This window comes from Peromyscus eremicus, chromosome 16_21, assembly GCF_949786415.1.
Source record: "Peromyscus eremicus chromosome 16_21, PerEre_H2_v1, whole genome shotgun sequence".
NCBI classification, from domain to species: domain Eukaryota; kingdom Metazoa; phylum Chordata; class Mammalia; order Rodentia; family Cricetidae; genus Peromyscus; species Peromyscus eremicus.
In genome coordinates this window covers 57,237,806-57,257,014 of record NC_081432.1, presented here as the reverse complement: position 1 = coordinate 57,257,014, position 19,209 = coordinate 57,237,806, and the positions used below count along the sequence as shown (strand labels likewise).

The 19,209-nt window shown below is 42.5% G+C and overlaps 1 protein-coding gene across 1 annotated transcript in view; it reads right to left on the bottom strand.

The window, feature by feature from the left end:
• The window catches only part of Rcan2 (regulator of calcineurin 2), a 237,400-nt gene that overhangs the window by 201,304 nt on the left and 16,887 nt on the right, over positions 1–19,209 (bottom strand). The window contains exon 2 of the mRNA XM_059282022.1: positions 1,059–1,285. Within this exon, the coding sequence (XP_059138005.1) occupies positions 1,059–1,283 (225 nt within the window). The 5' untranslated portion in view covers positions 1,284–1,285. The remainder of the gene's footprint in view (positions 1–1,058; positions 1,286–19,209) is intronic.

Below are 19,209 nucleotides of genomic sequence, written 5' to 3'. Positions count from 1 at the left end.
ACACACACACACACACACACACTGATTTTCTCTGTGGCTCATTAAGAACAATCACAAAAATCAATAAAACTCAGAAACTAAACTTCCAATTAGCTGGGCTCAGTCAACAGTGTCTGGACTTTAGAAATAGAAAGAGCTAGCATTTATAAAATGGCAATTAGAAAGTGTTCACATCTCATACAATGCCACATACTTTACTTTATAAAAAAGGCATTTTTCCCTTAGAAAATACCAATGGCTTACAACATGGTATATATATATATATATATATATATATATATATATATATATATATATATATATATATATAACAGTAAATATTTATAAGTCAGGATCCACATCTATGCAGGAAGGTTGGATCCATCCAACTATCTCATTCGCAGGATCTGCAACGTGAGATAAACTTCAAAAAGGTCCCCAACTGGAATATTTCCTGTGGTTCCAGGAACAATTTCACTAACTCAAGTTGGCTTCTTAAAATGAAAAACTAGAAAATGTTTATACAACATCAACCTCAGTCCATAGTAGTATTCAAAGCATGAAGCTATCATTGTTGGTGAGCAGTAAAACACAGTTGGTAACAACCACCACCAATGTCCACAAAACTCAGATGGCCAGCTAGCGCTCCTTTCCTGGCCATCCCAGAATAGTCATCACCTTGAAGAAGGGCAGGGGTTAAAACGATCTTGTATTGTTCTGAGAAAGCCCAATTATATTTTGGCAGAATGGGAGGGAAACAACTCTTAGGAGTTTTAAACACCTGCTTCCTAGCTTAGGACTTGCCTCTTACGGTCAAGATTCCGAATAGGGCTTCTGTTAGCTGGACCCACAAATCAGCAAGGACTGGAGTCCATTGCACACAACCTCACCCCTAACCTAGTCAGATACAGCTCCACCTCCATAACTACCTTATATCAGGCAGGCCTTTGTGATCCTGATGACCAACGCCCAAAGCAGAGCCAAGTCAATGCATCTAATAACTTCCCAAAGACCAACACCGAATGAGAAAGGAGGCTGTGGTCAGGCCTCCCAGTGCTTCGGAACGCGTGTTGTTTTACCTTGCTTTCATCTTCTTCAAACACAGACTGGTGGACATTGCAGGCGAACAACGAGTTGGGGAGATCATTGAAGTCGGTGATTGCTTGAAAGGCCTCTTCTGCAAAGCACTGAGTGACAGCCCAGTCTCTGTCTATGCAGCAGAGGAAGAAAAGTCCCCCATCTTCAGGGATGGATGCCTGCTGCCCCAGGCTCCTCATGCCGATGAAGTAGGATTCTCCCCTCATCCCTGAAGAGGCAAAGACAGATGTGTGTTGGAGTGAAACAAAATCCTTAAACTCTTGTTTGAGCACCCCAGTTCTAGGGGTCTGGGATTAAATTAATTAAAAGGAGCACTCCCTAAGACCACAGGCACTATCGCTTTTACCTACTGGGTCCCAGGAGTTGTTCTAAATGATTTGCATGTAACGTGTGTGTGGCCACATTCATGTCCAGGTCAGAGGTCATACTGGATGTCTCCTTTAGTTACTCTCCACCATTTTTTTTTATTGAGACTGGATCTCTTACTGACCCTGGAAGCTGTTGATTAGGTAAGACTGGCTGGCCAATGAGCATTAGGGATCTACCTGCTACCCCATCCCTTCCCCCAAGTTTGGGCTACAGATGCTTAGCTCCACTCTTGCCTTTTTCTGTGAGTGATGGAAACCTAAACTGAAGTTATTGTGTTTGCAGAGCAAGCCCTCTCCCTAGTCCCCACATGGTCCACAAGCCTGGTATCAATACTATTCCCATTTTATCAATTAAGCAACTTATATAAGGCTCATGACAAATTGGCAAGCTAAGATTGAAAACTATGAAGTACGACCCCAGAGTTTACTTTCCTATGTTGGAAGGATGGAGCAGATCAAAACTGGTAGATGTCTATTCAAGGAAATATGATTTTCTTCATCATACCCTGAATCTTTATTACCTTGACTCCAACATCTAACAGTTCATGCACATTGACAACATGCATACATGTGTGAACACATATAGAGAAACAGATACACATGCCACATACATCTCTTCATAAGACTGTAAGGTGCTGTGAACCAGGCCCAGATCTTGAAAAAATCAGTATCATCTGAACCAACCTATAAAATATAAATGCTCCTCCTGGCAGCTGTCATGAAGCTTTCTAGAAAGTTCATCTCAACCCTGCTTCCTGACCCCTTCCATTCATCCTTTTCCTAACTGCAAAGTGTTACTCTGGGTTAACATGGCATATGGGTCCATGGGTTTGGTCAGTGTCCCCACATGTCAGGGATGCCATCTGTTTTTTTCTTTTGTATCTATTCTTATGCCTATAATCTCTTCCACTGGAAGTTCAGGGGCTAGCAGCCCGGAAGTTAGAAGCATTGGCCCACTGTCAGTCTGACTGATGGTTCTAACATGGCTGCTGAATCCCCTACAGTAAGTGCCCTTCTCTTCCAAACTGGTAGCGCATCCTCTTGGAGTGAAGGAGAGAACGTAGCTACTGCAGGCATCGCCCCGCCTTCATGAGGTCTAGTGAGAAACAATTTGTGTGCTTTTACCTCCTTTGAATCTGAAACGCACTGTGGGATGAGGTCACATTTATAATGTTCATTTTTCCTAGAGAAACCCTGATGGGAATTTGGTAAGCAACGTTTGCTGGGAACACTGCATTATATATGAAATCTGAGACAGAAGTAAAAAAACTCAGTACCTGGGGCCAGCGGGATGGCTCGGCAACTAAAGGCACTTTCAGCTGAGCATGATGGTCTCAGTTTGATCCCTGAGACCCAAACGATGGAGGGAAAAAAGCAACTCCCTCAAGTGGTCCTCTAACCTCCACTTGTGGGTTGTGGCGCATGCACAAGCCCACACACCATCACCTCCACACCCTTAAAATGAATTAATAAAATATAATAAAATTTTCAAGTTAAATAACTTGGCAATAATTCTCATGATCGATCACTGTAAGTGTGGTAAATGAGAAAAACAATACAAGTAATTTTGTATTATAAAGTTTTTAGATGTGTGATGAACACCACAGTTTCTGTATTTACAGTGACAAGATGTTTATTTTAAATAAAACTATGACATACTTTTAGGGCTATAAATAACCTAAAAATAAAAATGAATGTTTTTAATTTAAAGGAAAATATCTAAACATCAATATGAAGGAAGATTAATGACTCTTATTTGTTGTATTGTTATTCCAGACAGTTTAACATAATATATGCAATAGTTTTTATTTAATCCCATTAGAGTACTATTTTAATAACAAAAATAATTGCTAAGAACATCAAAGCAGTATTATGTTTATCAAAGGTATACAGGGAGACTAAAAGTCATATGGATTCCATAGCCTGAGCACCGTCAGTCCATCTTATTTGAAAAATTGCAACTGAATCAAAACTGCTCCCAAAATGTTGTCAGATGAGTTCTGAGACTGACTCAATTATTCTTTGTCCAAACAAAAGTAAAATCCATAGCCGAACAAATTAACTTAAATAAAGCCAATACTCATCCTCACTCAGAACTCCCTTCCATCTACTCCAAGATTCTGTCTAAGCTGTGCAATGCGATTATCTGCATGAGACTTTATTTTAAGCTCCTTATTTGGAATAAAGACCTAAAGAGTCAATGCATTCTTGGTGAACAACCTATGCTATGTGAACGGAGAAAGACTTCAGAGGTCAGAGCTCTGAACAAAGGACCCTAATTGCCCCGATTTCTCATTCCATTCCATGTTCCATCACTGACTCACTTCAGGAGCCAGAGAATGCAGAGGACTTTGCCCTCAGTGACTCCATTTACTCCTCCTGTCACTCGAGAGCACAAACCTCTTCTCCCTACCTCCCTCCAGAAAACTAAGAGAGTCTCGTCTTCTCTTGTTCCCTCTGTCCTTTGTCCAAAGACCCAGCCACCCCTCAGTTAACCTCTCCCACATCCCATCTCATGTTCCCGGGCTGGAGAACGTGGACCACACACTCAGCTTTTCTGTTCGCCTCCCATTCTTACCACTTTGCTCTTGGTCCTGTCCATGCACCCTAGAACTGCTCCCCCGTTCCCCACCCACCCACCCAGCAGGGCTGTTATCTCCTTTTCCACTTGAGTGGCAGATCAGAAAGGAAAGAGTTACAGATCCCATTCCATGTGAGCCTACATTATGAGCAGCTCAGTGCCCTAGTTCTCTTCTGCAGAGTAGGTGATGGTACTTCCTCTGGAAGGTGGGAAGGCCCAGCTCATCCTCCTGACAGGAAAACCCTCCCAAGGAAACAATAGAAGCTGGCATGGAGTTTGCAAGAAAGCATGGTTTCCTTGGACTCAAACTTTGATCATCTTCTCACGTCCATATTGCCTCACACAGAGCTATATTGCCTCACTGGGACTACTATTCCATAAACTGTCACTCCACTGTTTATGGCGTATTCTTCTTGTAATCTGCTATTATCTTGTGGCTTCAAGCTGACCAAATGATATACCAGTGGGTGTTCTGCCCATACAAACTTGTTCTTGCTCTTAAAATCGCTGTTAAAACATTTGTGCTGGGCCAGCAGGATAGCTTGGTAGGTAGGGGTGCTTACTGTGCGCACCTGATAATGTGACTTCAATCCCAGAACCCAAGTACAGGTGAACAGGGAGAATGGAGGACTGCATAAAGTAGACCTCTGACATCCACAGGAGCACTGGGACATACATGAACATGTGTGTGCACATGCATGTATGCAACAATACACACAATTAAAAACTGAAAACATTTACTGCCAGGAACACTCCCTTACATTGGGCCTGATACCCTTGCTGCCAGAAAATTGGTTAGATTAATAAGATGGAAAAGCAATCCATGGAAGTCAGAATGCTGGCTTAACTACCTGTAAATCTTTTTTAGCGGAAAGTTTACTTCTAAATACCCAGAAGTTTCTGAACAGTATTTTTGTTTTGTATTTTCTGAATTTAACATAAAAGCGCTTTCTAAGGTTAATTCCCATCTTTTAACTTTTTTATTGCCTGCTCCTCATTATACTTTTGTAAAAGATAATGAATAGTAATTCTTTTGAAATTTAAATTAGAAGTTTAAATAGAAGTATTGCTTTTCCTTTAACAATCGAACATGAGAAAATAAAATGTAGTCGGATAAAGCAAAAGCTTTCCTGTCAAAGTTGGACAGTTGGCACAGGGTGTAGAACGATTTGGTGGAAAGAACCTCAGAGGGCAGGACATCTTAGAGAACTCTGCCTCTCTAGAGGGAAGACGACTGCTCCCGGAAATACCCTGGGCTTCTTCCCACCCACCGTCTCAGTCACCAGCAGGGAGCTGCCAGAAAGAGCATGGTCCTGGGGTGAGTGCCATGATGTCAGAACACAGTCCAGGAACGGAGTCCTGAGTCCGGTGAGAATTCTGAGTGCTTTCGAGAAAACAAGGCAAGAATTGTGTGACCTCAGTTTCTTCAAACCATGGACTTATTCTCGGAATGTGTTTTGGGGTCCCTCCCAGGTGTATCGGACAAGAGTGAGTTTGCGTCCGACTACTCATTATTGCTTGCTGCGGATATTCAGTTAAATGTCCGTATGCCTTAGTGGAAAAACATGTTTTTGCCACAATTGTACGCATCTTGGACTCAGGAGAACTTTACTCATGTGATTTTTCTTAACCTTCAGGGTATAAATTGTCTGATGCTCTGAATAAAGTTGGCTATTGCATGAGAAAAGAAAAAGAGAAAAAGGAATTAGGAGAGGCCCGAAACTCAAACAGAATGAAAGGCGTGATCAGGATTAGTGTATTCACTATTCAATAGGAAACAGTGTGTTTAAATGCCACATTATGACAACCTTCAAACAAGATGATCACTAACCTTTTGTCAGCATAACTGAACACCAGAATAGAAAATTGTGAGGATGCAAAGAACATTCTAGTGATTAAATATTAAGCCCCACAACACAACTGAACTGGTTGCCTTTTTTAATTTCCATTTTTTAATCTGCAATTAAAACCTTTCAGGCAACACAGCGTCACCTAAGAAGGTGTACAAATGTGTCGTTCTGATTTTGAAGCATTAGGTTGGCCATCCAACGGAACTTTCTGTTCAGAGACTCACTTGCTCACTGCCTAGGACATCTTGGAACTTCTCCAAGCACCCTCCCTGGCCCTCCATGGACTACCCTCTGCCGGGACTAGTGTATCCTCACTCTGTGTCTCAGCCCAGGTTAGTACTTCCTGAGAGCGGAGCCTAAAGACACAAGGGTGGAGACAGCACAGATGTCTGTCAAAGCCCTCCAAGTGGTATTTGCCTGTATTGTACAACAGTGAGTCCCTTCCTGGAAGGAACGAGCAGAGAATACAGTAATCAACTTAAAATTCATTAAGACACTCATTCAAATATTTACACTAAGAGCAAACGTAATCCTTTCCTTTGATACTTGATTTGGAAGATGCTGTTTTATAAAAGAATAACAAACTACTCAAAGAATCCATGTGGTGAAAGTAAAAACATCCATGGAGTACAACAAAACAGCATGTGTGATTTTTTTTTATTCCATGAGGTCACTAAAGAAAAATTAGGGAATTCAGAACTATACTGAGAAGGGAATAATTGGAGTTGGAGTTCATAATCCTGCTGTCTGAGAAAATTATGGCTAACAGCTTGGGGTATTTTATTCTAGTGTCGTGTGTGTGTGTGTGTGTGTGTGTGTGTGTGTGTGTCCATACACATGCGTACATGTATGGTATGTTGGTGTGTGGAGGTGCTACAAGACCTTTGTGTATGTGCACATGTCCACGCACATGCAGGGGCACATGCACACATGTACACAGGAAGGCCAGAGGTCAACCTCAGATGTGTGTTCCTCAGATGCTGTTGACCTTGGGAGACAGGGTCTCTCACTTGCCTGACCCTAACCAAACAGCTAACCAAGGAGCCCCAGATTCCTCTCATCTCTACTCCTTGGTTCTTGAATTGTGAGTACAAGCTGCTGCACCAGGCTTTGATGTGCCAGCTGGGGATGCAGGAGAGCACCCCACATTTATGTGACAAGCACTTTATGCACTGAGTGATCTTGCAATCCACTCCAGTACTTTTTTGCACATGTAAAATTCTAAGAGTTAGGATCATGTTCTGGGACTACAGGACTTTTCAGGTTTTGTTTTTCTTAAGTCTTTGTTTTTCTGAGACAGAGTCTGGTGTTATAGCTCAGGTCAACTTCAAACTCATATAGCTTAGGATGTCCTTGAAATCTTAATTCTCCTGCCTCACCTCCAAAGTGCTAGGATTATAGGCATGCGCCATCATGCTAAGAAAATAACATCAATTTTAATGGCTACATCGCCTCGTAGTATTTAGGTCTGTCATCATTTATTTAGGCTTTCTTCTGTTGTTTGACATTTGGAAGGCGGACATTTCCACCAGTGGATCTGGAGAAGAGACACGACTATTAAAATATAAAGTCTCCCATGGGAGAAGTGGAGAAGCTCCAAACTTCCTTAGAAGCAGAAAGCACACATTTTAAAGAATCAATTAAAAAACAAAACAGAAAATGGAAATCCCCCAGGGGCAGTCCTTTGCTACAAACAGGGGTGGAATTCTGCTTGTCAGCAAAAATGCAGAGCCACTTTCGTGTATCTTACAAGGAGTCTATGTGAAGGCGTCTTGAAGGTCCCCAAATAACAGGCAAATAATGGATGTTTATTATTATTTTGAGGCTTATCCACAGCATGCCAGTGGCAGGGCGAGGCAGTTTTCATGTACAACTGTTAAATGTGTCAACCTGTTTCACAGTCCAGCATCTGCCCCTGAAGGTTAAGCCTACATCAGTTATCACAATGAAAAATGAGAACGAACCCTCTTTGAATATGGAGTGAGTCCTGCCAGACCCTCTTGGAAGGGAAAGATATTGAGAAGGAAAAAGTCATTAAAATAAAAAGTAAGCCTGTCTCCCATGGCATCAATAAGTGAAATGAAGTTTATTTAAATATTATAAAGTAAGGGACCATTAGTGTATAATGGTTGAATGGGACTCACTGTCATGCAGTGGGGAAAAGCTGGGATGTAGAGGGTCAGCCATCATTTAATTTCTTTGCTGACATGTGAAAGTAATACTCATGCAGGATTTTTCAAACAACCTAATTGCATTTATTAATTAAACATAAAAAGACTGGAGATAAGCCGGGCAGTGGCGGCGCACGCCTTTAATCCCAGCACTCGGGAGGCAGAGCCAGGTGGATCTCTGTGAGTTCGAGGCCAGCCTGGGCTACCAAGTGAGTTCCAGGAAAGACGCAAAGCTACACAGAGAAACTCTGTCTCGGAAAACAAAAACAAAAACAAAACAACAACAAAAAAAGACTGGAGATGAAGACAGTATGCTTCCCACTCTATAAGCCGCTTGACAAAGCTACCAGCCTTACAGGGAACTAGAAAGCAGTAGCCACTGGACACGTGTCCGTTGCACGCATTCGAGAATAAATCCTCTCTCCCTTTACAAAGTCCAGGCAGAACCATCACTCAATTTCTTCAGAAGGAATTGCTTTCCAAAGCTCTCTGACTTCATTCTTCATAAACCTTTCTATGGTCCCATGAAATCCAGGGGGAAATAAAGAACATCTGCTTCTGTTGGATGTTGTTATTGTCACAGAGACACCACTTCCATGACATTCAAGTTTCCAAACCCCAGAATCCTCAAGTTTTCACCTTTCCAATAATAGGTCATCCGTCCCATGAGAATGGAGTGTGTGCACTGTCCCTCAGGACTTCTGCCCTGGGTAGAGAAGGGCGGAGCTAATTGGAAAGCCTTGGGAACAGTTGAGGAGCCACAGAAGGAAAAATAAAACTATAAACATTCACAGAGATGCTGAAACTAGCCTTAACATCAATCAAAATCACTTAGTCAATCATGTCACATGCAACCTGTTTTTAAAAATGGCTTATGCACACCTGGAGGGCTGGAATGATGTGCTTAAAGCATGTACTGCTCTTGCATAGGACCTGAATTCAGTTCCCAGCCCTGGTTTTGGGCAGCTAACTACCATCTTTTACTCCAGCTCCAGAGGATCCAATTGAGATATTCTGGTCTCTGTGGGCAACTGAACTCACATGCACATATACACACATACACATAAAATTTGCATCTCATCTGAGTTGCTTAGTATGGAAAGAACATCATGGCCAAGAGGAGATACTAAAACAATTGGGAAGTACCACATAGAAGGAACAAAGTCAGGTTATCTGGGAGAGTGGCAGAAAAAGAGATGGCAGGTGGAAACCCAGGGAATGAGTCTTGAGTGAGATTCTGATTGCCTTCAAATTCTAAGTGGGGTATGGCACCCAGAGAGTAAAATGCAAAGCAGAAATGGTTTAGATGGACACAAGGACACAAGGCTGCTTGAGCAATTGTGGTTAAAGCAGGGGAACCTACCTGGGGCCTTAGGGCTTGGTCCTGGTAATGTTTAGCTAGGTAGCCCCCTTATCAGGCACAATCTATCTAATATATATCAGTGGGGACTCCAAGGAACAAGACTCATCATTTAAAGATGATACCTTTATACCTTGTCATTTTCTCTTTCCATGGTAGGAAGAAAATATACAAGAAAAGAGAGGATTTCATCTTTAGGTTAGAAGTGTCTTAAGAAGGAGACCTTATAGTGTTAAACAAAAGCTTTTTTGCAGGGTTTAAACCTCACATTAGATCTGGATGTGATGGCTCACACCTGTAATCCTGAACCTTACACTTGATCTAGATGTGGTGGATCACACCTGTAATCCTGAACCTTACATTGGATCTGGGTGTGGTGGATCACTCCTGTAATCCTGAACCTTACATGTGATCTGGATGTGGTGGATCACCCCTGTAATCCTGAACCTTACACTTGATCTGGATGTGGTGGCTCACACCTGTAATCCTGAACCTCACATTGGATCTGGGTGTGACAGCTCATATCTATCACTTAAGAGGCTGAAGTAGAAGCATTGCCATGATCTTGAATCTAACTTTGGCTACATAGTGAGTGCCAGGCCAGCCTGAGCTACAATGTAAGATCCTGTCTCTAAACCAAGGCAAAAAGATAAAAATAGAACAAAAAGGTTGCCCTCCTAGAACAGCAGACAGCTCATCTCACAAAACAAAAGCAAAAACTGGGCAAGTCATTCAGACAGGAGTGATGGTGGTGGTGGTGGAGCTGTCCAGCATGTGGGAAGTGAAGCAGGAGCACCAGGAGTTCAAAGTCATCCCAAGAAACTATGTTGTGAGGCTGAGACCAGCTCCTGGTTATGAAGGACTGTCTCAGAAGCAAACAAAAAGAAAATGAAACAACCACAATTAACAACACCATAATTTATATGATTATAATACAACCTGCCCATATCCCTCTCCTATTCCAAGTAAAAAAGCAAGAATTTTAATACTAAAATAATGATCTACAAAAGGAGAGAAAAGAACAAGGAATAGGAAACCACCCTAAGCCTTGTTGTAAGTTTTAAAAATTCTTTCACCTTTCCATACATGCATACATACATACAAACACCATACATACATACATTTTGATAATTTCCATCCCATGACTCTGTTCTGATGAAGATGTCTTCCCACCCACCCCCAATTGCACATATTTACTGGTGTTCTGTTTTATTTAGGGCCCACTGAATTTCATTAGATCCATTTGTATGAGCATGGACAGGGAGTATTTACTGGACAGTGGTCAACAATCTAGTCTGAATATATTTTTATTAGATATAAATGTGGAAGAACAGTAATATAAGGCCACTTGCAATAGACAAGAGAAACTAGGCCTCAATTCTCTGCTCTGGACAGCTGATGAGGGTAAATAAGGCATAGGATAGATGGAAGTGGCTCATGAATAATTCACTCTGACGTCAAGTCCAATTTTGATTTAAAAACAAATAATTGCATTGTGGGAGATTTGTTAGTTTACAGGAACTAAAAGATGACAGCTTCTACTTGAATATTAATGAAAACTTAAATGTAATGTTGCTTTAATGGACAGTAGGAAAGAAATTCTAATTTTAATTTGATGAGATTAAGTGAGTCCATTTTAATTTTTAAGGCACAGAAACCTATACAAAATTTTGTCCTGCTTTAAGATAATCCCTTGAACTCTAGAATCAAGTTTAAATGAAATATTTAAAGTCTGTGACGACATGTGGGAAGTCAGTTCACTAGATGAATATGCTGATATGCTTAGTAATGATTTTACAGTTAAATCTTACCCTTAGCATTCACTTTGGTACAGCCTCCTAGAAGGGGTCCTTTTAATTGCCTTTTTGATACTTTAATGTCTAGATATTCCTGGGGAGGGGGTAAGACAAGACTTTTGTTCATTTTTTCTCATCTTATAGAGAGATTGAAGTCTAATATTAGTCACCACAAGCTGTGCTGGGATCCTGAGGCACAAAGGGGAGACGCAATGTTCTTGAGCTGCACTCCACAGAAACCCATTAGAGAGCCTTCTGAAATATAATGGAACCTATTTAATTCAGTTGCAGAATTTTCACACCTGCTGAGCTGTGTGAACCTCATGCTATTCTCGAGGCCGGTTGGGATCAGTCCTGCAAGAGTCAGGAACATCAAGTTTTTAACTCGTGGTTTTCAAAGGCATTTATTATCTATGTCTCTCTTCCGGATGCTCCCAGAAGCCACAGTTCTCCCTCTGGCTCATACTGGACCATAATGTAATTAATTCAGTTCCCCAATGTCACAGCATCTTAGGAATGCTTATGAAGTGTTTAAATCGAGCATGTTGTCTCTTTCATTTTCCTGTGCACTAGGGTAGTGAAGGGATTTACCTTTGTGTTTGCAATAATGTCTTTGTACATGGCCTCCCAGGAGAGTGGCACATCTGTTTGGTCTTCTAAATGGACATAATGAGAAGCGAAGGAAAGGGCCCTGGTGGAATAAGCAGAGAGGGGATTTGTCCCCCCCATTTCCGAGAGCCTACCTGAATAACATCATTAAGAAACTGGGTTTAAAATAAGGTCACTAGAATAGAGGTAGATGGGAAAACCCATCTTTAAGGAGGAAAACAATCATTTTAAATGATGTTTTTATTTATCCTTTGGGAATGTAATGAGTACAGTATATTTCTATCATATCCACTCTCCTCTCTTCCCCCAAGCCCTCCTGGGTCCCCCTCATGCCTCCCTTATGACTTCATGTCCTCTTTTTTCCATACTTTTTGAAATTAACTTGTAATTCCATAATGGTCCTTTCCCTTTCCTCTTCTCAACTCTTCTGTGCTGGTCCCCTTGCTCTCGCTGAAATTTATGGCCCAAGACATTGTTTTCATTAGTTGTTGTGAGATGTGTGTGTGTGTGTGTGTGTGTGTGTGTTCATTCATAAATACAGAAATACAGTCTGCTCAGTCTCTATAATGTTATGTGTATGTGCAAAAAATATCCCAAGCACATGATTTCCATATTTAAAATTTTGTCGTATTTTATGACTATTCAGACTGATCTGATAAGTGTCACAGATTCATGTTATTTATATTATTACGTTACATTAATTATATTAGTTCTGGAATCATTATTTAATGATGCTATGTGATGCACATAGTGATGACTTTAGTCATAAAGATTCTTTTTTTTCTTTTTTGTTTTGAGATTATAATATAAATACATCATCTTTTCATTCCCTTTTCCACCTACAAACTCTCCCATATACCTTTCCTTGCTCTCTTCTGAATTCATGGCCTTTTAAAATTAATTGTTGTTACATGCACAAATGTATATGCATATACATACATATTCTTAAATATAACCTGCTTGGTCCGTATAATGCTATCTGTGTGCACGTCTTCAGGACTGGCCATTTGGTATTAGATAACCAGTTGGTGTGCTCATCCCTGGGGGAAGACTATTTCTCTCCCTCTCAGCATTCCATTGAGGAAATTCACCTTTGATGAAGCATGAGAGGATGAGGATATGTTTTTCTTTCCCGTTATTATTGTTTTGAGTCTTTTGGCACAAGGTATTTATATGTGTCCCAGGCTACCGTTAAATGCTCCATCCTCCTGCCCGAGTGGCAGCACTATTGATACTACTACGCCTTACCAGTTGATGTACTTGAGAGCCAGATGAACCCGTGTCTACAGAGACTAACCAACCTATACCAGACCATAGACCTATCCAACAAAAACGAACAATATGGAAGCACTTGCCCCAGCTCCAAAGAGAAGGGATTGGGCTGGTGAAGGAAATGGCTGACATGTTACAGATGGACACTTTGAAAAGAACTTATAAAGAGACTCTTCAGCAAAGCACGCAAGGGTGGACTGGGTGGAGAGGAGTCCTAACAGACAGTGCAAAAGGCTGGGCTGTCACTATCACTAGAGCTGAAGAGCCAAGAACCTGCCAGGTCTAGAGAAACTCTGGGCCCTGGGGCTTGCTCCTGGCAGTTCTTCTGCTGAGGAATCCAGTCCGTTCTCAGTAGCAACACAGTGAGGATCCTAGGGGAATCCACTGCACCTTGCTCTCTTGCTGACCCCCTACCAGTTCCTCCCATTGATCAAGAGTGACTGGAAATCAGAGGGCAAGGAGGATGCTGATGCAGAGCAAGTGGATGGGTGGGTAGGTTAGCTGCCACAGCGCTGTGGGAAAGGCAGGAGACGTCAAAACCAGCCTTTATAAATATGTAAGAGCATAGAAATTCCATAGGTTCACTTCAGTGGAACTTTACAAAAACTTAAAGCTATCATTTATGAACGAGCAGTTCCAACCAGGGCTTGTATAATATAGTTGAAGATTCACCATCTCTGACCACATCTTTTCCTAAGAACCAAGACAAAAAGGAGGTGAGTGACTCTGAGGTAGTGAACGCCTATGCCAGTGTGAGAGACACTTGGAGACAGCTAAGGACCCTATCATTCTGTGGAGGAAACTTGGAGCCTGAAGCCTGACAAGGCAAGTAATTATATGCAGGATAACTCCTCACAGGAGGAAGATGCTTCAAAAGTGAGCAGCAGAGTCTGTGGATGTTGCCATGGTAACTCAAGTAAAATTGATCCTGTCAGCTTTCACCTTCTACCTTCACACAGGGTGTGGAGGTCTGGGGAGGAAGAGAGGGAATTGAAAGAAAAAGCAGGGAGAGACTTGTTTTTGCTCTTTTTGGGGGGGGGCCTGCCACCCAGCTCCGAATAAATCACACATGGAAGCTTATTCTTAATTATAAATGCTCAGCCTTAGTCTGTCTTGTTTCTTGACAGCTTTCCTTAACTTATCCCGTCTACCTTTTGCCTCTGGGCTTTTCCTCTTCTCTTACTTCTGTAAATCTTACTCTTACTCCATGGCTTGATGTGTAGCTGGGTGGCTGGCCCCTAAAGTTCTCCTCCTTCTCTGGCTACTTCTTCTTCCTTTCTTTTTTTCCCCACACTTCTCCTTCTATTTATTCTCTCTGCCTGCCAGCCCCGCCTGTTTCTCTCTCCTTCTTCACTATTGGCCATCAGTTCTTTATTAGACTATCAGGTGTTTTAGACACGCAAAGGAACTCAGCTTCACCGAGTTAAACAAATGCAAAAGTAACACACCTTAACGTAATATTCTACAACAGAGACAAGCAGCTTTGAAGAAAATAGAGCCCACACCTTTTAGTCAAAGGGAATTATTGGGGACCAGAAAGATGGCTCCATGGTTAAGAGAACTTGTTGCATGCTTTTGCAGAGGACCTGAGTTCCATTCCCAGGACCCATGTTGGGCAGCTCACAATCACCTGTAACACCAGCTCCAGGGATCCAGTGACCTCTTCTAGCCTCCATAAGCATCTACACGCACTTGGTACACGTGTGAACACTTAGGCTCACACAGGCACATAAAGTAAAAATAAGGAAGTCTTTAAAAAGAGAACTGCAAACTAAAAGATTGCCTACTGGGTGGAAAGAGATTCAGAACTGGTTAGGGGACTGAGGAGGCATGTTGCTCTCCCTCTGACAAGGCTACTAAGAAACCAAAAGCTTGAAGGGAAGGAGGAAGGAGGAAGAGAAAAACATCTCTATGGCAGGATGATTTTCCTCTTCGAGACAAGTAAATGTTCCTATCTTTTCCATATTAAAAATCTTCCATAATATCTGAGGAGCTATCAGATTAAATGGAACTATTGTTCAGCCCAGCAAGCCAGACAGCACAAGATGGTGGTCTCCCTGTCTAGACACACCCACTGCCTCACCAGTATTGAGACGGAACCACGAGTCTCAGCACCAACCCCATCCACAGAAAGATTAGCTGTGACAGAGGAACCATCGGTGGGAGTTTTATCTGTATCAAACTTACAGACACGAGTGAAGCCCTGAACACTGTCCTGGTTAATTTTCATTCAATTTGTCACAACCTCAATTGAAGAACTGCCTCATTCAAGTTGTCCCTTAAACATATCTGTGGGACACTATCTTGATTTCTAATTCGTGTGAGAGAGCCCAGCCCACTGTGGGTGTCATCATCCCTAGGCAGGTGGTCCTGGGCTAGATAAGAAATATAGCTACACATATGCCAGAGAGAAAGCCAACAGAAGCGTTTCCATATGGTTCCTGCTTGAGTTCCTGCCCTGACTTCCTTCCGTGATTGACTATGACCTGAAAGTCTACGCCAAATAAACCGTTTGATCCTCTAAGTTGCTTTTGGTCATAGCGTTTTTCTCACAGCAACAGAAAGCCAACTAGAACAGACATCTTCTGAGAGCCTCCCTCCAGTCTATTTCTTGGTCTCTCAGACCTCATCTATCAATGGATCCCATCTGGGGTCACTGCTTTTGGCTCTAGCCTGAGTCTGGCCTGTACTCAGTGAGATCTCCCCTCAATAACCACTTCCATTGTCCCTCTCGGGACACTAACTTGGTTTTCCTTCTGTACCCATCTTGTCTTGTTACTTTCTCCTCAGTGCTGTGGGCAGTGTTGTATCTTTCCCGCCTATAGGGCCTCTGTCATGACTAATCACGACCTTCTGGACGGTCATCCTGATGCTCCTGAATTGAATGGCACTTGGGGAGTTCTGATTTTGACTTTCCCATCTCAACCTTACTGGTTGTGTGGCTTTAACCTCAGGGTCCAGTTCCCTTACCTGTCAAGGATGGATAAAAGGAGATTATACTTATGATTCTTCTTTGGAGGTTTATTAGCTCATACAGGAAGGATAGGATAGGAAATGACTGAGACACACTGTGATCACTTGCTTGATAAATATGAGTTGTCACTCATACTGATCATCTTAGTTCTCAACAAAGAAGCTCCATAATGGAATGGGTCCCCACATGACACAGTGGTTCTTCCTCCCTTTCACTAGAGTCATCCAGGAAGAGAATATATCTGTGAGGTGGACTTTGGGTTTGAAGTTGGTCTGTCTTCTGAATATAGCATAGTCCATCTCCCAGCGCTGTGACCTTATGCATGTTCTGAGCACTGGTTGTCCTGTTGGACCACAATGGTTCTGTCTTAGAGGGGATGGGATGTTTCATGGACTCAATGTTATGTATTTAATCACCCCCCAAAACATCTGGAAAAAAAAAACCTCTTTATGAGCTCTTTAGAAGAAACTAAATAGGTTTGAAATCAGACAGACCCACACTCAAAAGTCCCAGGCCCCCATCCTCCATCGTCTGTCCATCAGGAGATGGACTGAGAATTGCAGCTGGCACTAGCTGAATCCTCTTGCTGTGACTTTACTTTATGATTGTAGGCAAGCCAATTCCATTCACTGAGCCTCAGTTTCCACCCCTAAAAGGAGGGCCAATGAGAGATTCAGATGAGGTAACCCTGGTGGAGAATTTAGCCCAAAGCCTGGCCGATCCTCATCTTCCATTCAATCGTCTCTGTGCAATGTCAGTCAGGGCAACAAAATGCCTGGCCTAGACAGCTGAAAAGGAAGGAAGGTTCTTCGTTGCTCAGAGTTCCAGCCCTCACACAGCACATCCCTTTGGGCCCGGAGGGAGGTCAAATGTCATCAAACAAAGCTGCCTATCTCATGGCACCCAGACCGCAGAGTGGAAGGCAAACCCCAGGGACATCTAGCAGGCCTCACCTCCTAAGGGTTCCTTCACCTCTCAACAACACCACAGGCTAGTGACCAAGCTGCCAACCTATCGCCACTGAGAGACATTTAAGATGCAATCATGACCACTTGCTTCTGGATGTTTATCCAATAGCTGCCTGTATCTTCGACTACTTCCCTGTTCTCCAGTAACTGCTCAAGATTAAGACCCAGGTCTTAAAGTCTATATTCCGTCTGCCCATCTTAAACCAGACTGTGCCCTGAGGTAATTGCCTTTCTCGCAGATTCCCTGTTCCATTTACCACTCCATTACCTCAAAGAACCAGTTTTTCACATCGAGAAAAGTACAGGCAAGGCTTTATCAGCAGCTCCAGGGCACCTTGCCCACCACGGGTACCACCAACTGGTGAAACAGCTCCTGGAATGGCGGTCTGGCCCCTCCTTTCTGCATCCCTGCCTACACACGTGTTGTTATTTACAGCTATTGGCAAGGGGAACCCTTTTGTTGACATTTTTGCATCTTATCCCATATGTTGAGCATTCTTCTTTCTTCCTGTGGTGGCTGGCACCCTGCAAAGCTTCTGATCCAGCAGTACTGGCAAGACAAATGGAATGCCCAACTGCATTTGTAGAGGGAGAAACCAAGGGTGTTTTTCACTAAGCAAACATTATCTGCCTTATTTCAATTCTTACTTTTTCCCCCTCGTAAATCAGGCAGTTCTTTCAGAAATTGTTGGACGTTTTTGAGGATTTGTTGAGCCACTTGGAAAAAAATGGTTCAATTCTTACAAATATACATTGAAATGTGTCTCTTTTGTATTATTTTTTCTTTAATTGTTTTGTGTATGGATGGGCATTTGGTTTGCATGTATGGCTGTACATCGTGTACATGCAGTGGCCACACGGGCCAGCAGAGGGCGTTAGGTCCTCTGGAGCTGGAGTTACACATGTGCTGCTTTGTGGATGCTGGGAATTGGGGCCAACCCTCTGAAAGAGCAGCCAGTTTCTTAACCACTGTGTCATCTCTCTGGTCCTTAAAATGTGTTTCTTGTTTGCCTACTAACAGCTTTCTAGAAGCCCTGCACACGTTTCTTCATGACCCGGGTAAGTAGCTGAGCACCCTCTACTTAACCAGAGCTAACACTAAGCAAACCATACTCCTCTTTGACTTAGGATGGAGTTGCGCTCAAGGAACCCATCACACTGGTGGATGGTGGTGAAAAACAGAGTGTCTTTTGTGTACTGTCACTAAAGCTATTGTGGTCATCTGGCTCTCCTTCCAATGTGCACACAGTGCCATTATTATAATTCTGGGCCTGATCAAGGTCTCAGAGACAGACCAGCAGCAGCAAGGCTGGAATGAAGGTGCTGGCATTTTCAGTTTTTCCATCAAACCAATTCAAAACAATGAGAAAAATATCAATGGCTATTTGGGGGGCATTGGTATCTATGAAGTGAAACAAATAATTGGTAAAGTTATAGAAAATAACCTAATAAAGATGAGTAAAAATATAAGCAATGCTACCCACAGTCGTTGACTCTGTCTAGAAAACCACACACCAAACATAACTGACCAAAAAAAAGTCAATGAAATGATTCCTAACAATATTCTGCTATACTCATAGATTAGTGCCAAGCACAATCATCATCAGAGAGGCTTCCTCCAGCAGCTGATGGGAGCAGATGCAGTGACCCACAGCCAAACATTAGGCAGAGCTTGGGGAACACTGTGGAAGAATGAAAGGAAGGAATGTAAGAGCCAGAGGAGTCAAGGACACCAGGAGAACACAGCCAACAGAATCAACTGAGCAGGGCTCATAGGGAGACTGGAGTAGCAATTATAAAGCCTGTATGGGTCTGTACTAGAACCTTCTACCTACATGCTGTTGTTTAGTTTGGGGTGTTTATGGGACTCCTAACAGTGGGAGAGGGTTGTCTCTGACTCTTTTGCCTCATCTTGGGACCCTTTTCCTCCTACTGGGTTGCCTTTTTCAGCCTTGATACAAGGGTTTGTGCCTAGTCTTATTTCATCTGGTTATGCTGCGTTTGATTGATATCACTGGAAAGCTTGCTCTTTTCTGAAGGGAAACAGAGGAGCAGTGGATCTGGAGGAGAGGGGAGCTGGGTGTGGGGAGCCAGGGGGAGTGGAGAGAGAGAAGGCCGTGGTCAGGATGTATTGTATGAGAGAAGAATAAATTTGTAAAAATTAAAAAAATTGAAATGTCAAA